General features: G+C 35.0%; 1 protein-coding gene across 1 annotated transcript; it reads left to right on the top strand.

Moving 5' to 3' along the window:
- Positions 1-2,854, top strand: LOC114177493 (pentatricopeptide repeat-containing protein At4g39530). Its single transcript, XM_028062866.1, has one exon. The coding sequence runs from the start codon at positions 133-135 to the stop codon at positions 2,677-2,679; it is 2,547 nt and encodes an 848-aa protein (XP_027918667.1). The 5' UTR covers positions 1-132; the 3' UTR covers positions 2,680-2,854.
- The last annotated feature ends 1,004 nt before the right edge of the window (positions 2,855-3,858 follow it).

Raw genomic sequence — 3,858 nt, 5'->3', positions numbered from 1 at the left:
AAGAAATAAAGAAAAACAATGCTTTTGAAACTCTTCAATGAGTTTTTTTGTTGTTTTTCATAAATGAATGCTGATTCTTATTTAAGAGAATGCACCGAATCGTTATGAGGATTCATTCACCTCGTATCTACGATGCGAAACCATCAGAGACAATTACTAGGATTCTACTTAAATTTCCTTAACAAAATCAAAGTGAGAAAAACTTTAAATCTGTCCACTCTGTCACCTCATTTTCTTCAACCACAAGATTCTCCAAACCTTAAGCAACGGAAAATTGGTCGTGAATTGGCCAACTTGTTGCAGTTTCCGTGCCCAAATGTCCCTACTTCTCATTACTTTAAGAAAATCCATGCCCACATTTTGGTTTTGGGTTTTCACCAACATGATGTCTTCCTTGTTAACACTCTCTTGCATGCGTATTCAAAACTGAACCTTCTAAGTGATGCACAGAAGCTGTTCGATACTATGCCTCATAGGAATCTGGTTACTTGGTCCTCCATGGTTTCTATGTACACTCAACATGGTTGCAGCGTAGAAGCATTGGTTTTGTTCTGCCGGTTCAGGAGAAGTTGCACTGAGGATCCAAATGAGTACATTTTAGCCAGTGTTATCAAAGCTTGTACACTATTGGGTAGTCTCAGTCAGGCTCTGCTGGTGCATGGTTTAATTGTTAAGGGTGGGTTTGTTCAGGATGTTTATGTGGGCACATCTTTGATTGATTTTTACGCCAAGCATGGTTATGTTGATGAAGCAAGGCTGATTTTTGATGGCCTAAGAGTTAAAACCACTGTCACATGGACTGCAATAATAGCAGGGTATGCAAAATTTGGAAGGAGTGAAGTATCCTTGAAGCTATTCTACCAAATGAGAGAGGGTGATGTTTATCCAGACAGATATGTGATTTCTAGCGTTTTAAGTGCTTGTTCAATGCTCGTGTTTCTTGAAGGCGGGAGGCAAATTCATAGCTATGTGTTAAGGAGGGGCTTTGACAGTGATGTTTCGGTGGTCAATGGAATTATAGATTTTTATTTGAAATGTCACAAAGTGAACACAGGTCGGAAGTTATTCGATCAACTAGTAGATAAAGATGTTGTTTCGTGGACCACAATGATTTCCGGGTGCATGCAAAATTCATTCCATGGGTATGCCATCGACCTGTTTGTTGAAATGGTTAAAAAGGGATGGAAGCCTGATGCATTTGGTTGCACTAGTGTTCTCAATTCCTGTGGTACACTCCAGGCCGAAGAAAAGGGAAGACAAGTGCATGCTTATGCTATCAAGGTCAATATTGATAATGATGATTTTGTGAAAAATGGTTTGATTGACATGTATGCCAAATGTGATTCCTTAACTAGTGCTAGAAAAGTCTTCGACCTTTTGGCTGCTATAAATGTAGTATCCTATAATGCAATGATAGAAGGATACTCGAGACACAGCATGCTAGTTGAAGCATTGGATCTTTTTCACGAAATGAGGCTAAGTTTATCACCACCGACTCTCTTAACCTTCGTTAGCCTTCTTGGGCTATCTGCATCATTATTTCTCGTGGAACTCAGTTGCCAAATCCATGGCTTGATTATTAAATATGGGGCTTCTTTAGACAATTTTGCTGGAAGTGCTCTAATAGATGTTTATTCAAAATGCTCATGTGTTGGGGATGCAAGACTAGTTTTCGAGGAGGTATATGACAAAGACATTGTAGTATGGAATGCAATGTTTTCTGGATACAGCCAACAATCGGAAAATGAAGAGTCTATCAAACTTTACAAAGATCTACAGATTTCAAGGCTAAAACCCAACGAATTCACTTTTGCTGCCGTAATCACAGCAGCAAGTAACTTAGCGAGTCTTCGACACGGCCAGCAGTTTCACAACCAAGTGATAAAAATGGGTCTTGATGATGACTCCTTTGTCACAAATTCCCTGGTGGATATGTATGCCAAGTGTGGAAGCATTGAAGAGGCTCACAAAACATTCAGTTCCACAAATCAAAGAGACACTGCCTGTTGGAATTCCATGATTTCAACCTATGCCCAGCATGGAGAGGCAGCAAAAGCTCTTGAGGTGTTCGAACACATGATTGTGGACAGAGCAAAGCCAAATTATGTCACCTATGTAGGTGTATTATCAGCATGTAGCCATGCTGGACTTCTAGACCTTGGATTTTACCACTTTGAATCAATGTCTCAGTTTGGAGTTGAACCAGGGATTGATCATTATGCTTGCATGGTTTCTCTCTTGGGCCGGGCTGGTAAAGTATATGAAGCAAAGGAATTTATTGAGAAAATGCCCATCAAACCAGCAGCAGTAGTGTGGAGGAGCTTGCTCAGTGCATGTAGAGTTTCAGGTCATGTGGAACTGGGAACATATGCTGCTGAGATGGCAATTTCGTGTGATCCACTAGATAGTGGATCATATATATTACTTTCAAATATTTTTGCATCGAAAGGTATGTGGACAAAGGTAAGAAGGGTGAGGGAAAAAATGGACATGAGCAGGGTAGTGAAGGAACCAGGTTGGAGTTGGATTGAAGTGAATAATGAAGTTCACAGATTCATTGCTAGGGACACGGCCCATCGTGACTCTACACTTATATCTTTAGTTTTAGACAATTTGATTCTTCAAATCAAAGGGTTTGGTTATGTGCCTAACACTACCACATTTTTTCTTGATGATTGAGATTAATCAAGCTGATAAAATTACAACTAAGCCAAGCCCTTTGAGTTGTTCATCAGGCAAAAGTGTGAACATTGCTTGCAACTTCGTTAGCCAAACTCTTTTCACCCTGAAGACATTTTTTTTACCGAGGTTAATTTTGTGATCCATGTAAATTGGAAGATAAGGGGTTGTTAATTGTGAGAGATTTGAGTAAACTAAAATATCATCAATTAGGAATGTCTCATGTTCTTGTAACTCTATAAAAAAATAATACAAAAGTGGAAGAATAAAAGGATAAAAAGAGTGAAGATAGAATGAGCAAATGAAGAAGAAATATGGAAAAATTAATAAGAGACGAGATCGATGGAGAGACATATTAAGTCAACCTAAACCTAATATGAGTTGAGTTAAAAATGAGTCAATTTTTTTTTTTAACTAGAAATTTTATAACCTGAATTGACTTGTGATATATTGGTAAGTTGACTTTTAATCTTTTTTTTTCTCAATTTATTTTTACATTTAAGATTAAATATTTTTTAGTTTATGAACTTTGACGCATAATTAAAATTCGTATTTGTTCTAAGTTTTAATACATTTTTTAATGAATATAGTATTTTTAAGTTAACAACTATATTAATTCATTTTTTAAGTTTGAAGACAAAAAATGTATCAAAGTTTGAGACTAACAAATTCTAATTTCACATCTATGAATAATAAATGTATTTAATCATTATGTTTATTGTATAATATAATAAAATACATGAATTCGACTTATCTTTTATAACATTACAATCAAAATATCCATTTATCTTATAAAACATAACACATTATTATAAAGTAAAGTAAAGTAATAGTTAAAAAGTAAAGTGTGAATCTATATAATTAAAAAAATAAAAAAAATAAAAACTTAAACTATTAAAATAGTAGTAAATAACAACATGATTAAAAGTAAATAATTATAATAAAAAAGTTATGAAAAAAATTATTAAAAAATGATAGATGGTTATTATTTAGGGTTATGAGTAACTTACGTCCAACAACATATATATTTAATATGTGAATTTTGGGTTAAATTTAACCCACAATTAAGAAAAAATGAATCTTTTAGGTCCAACTTGACTTAAAATCACGGTAAACTGTGTTATTCATGGATTTAAATTCATTTTGACACCCCTAAGAAGATAATAATCAAGAGGATCC

Source organism: Vigna unguiculata, chromosome 3 (genome assembly GCF_004118075.2).
Source record: "Vigna unguiculata cultivar IT97K-499-35 chromosome 3, ASM411807v1, whole genome shotgun sequence".
Classification (NCBI taxonomy): Eukaryota; Viridiplantae; Streptophyta; class Magnoliopsida; order Fabales; family Fabaceae; genus Vigna; species Vigna unguiculata.
This window is presented reverse-complemented; position numbering and strand designations above follow the sequence as displayed.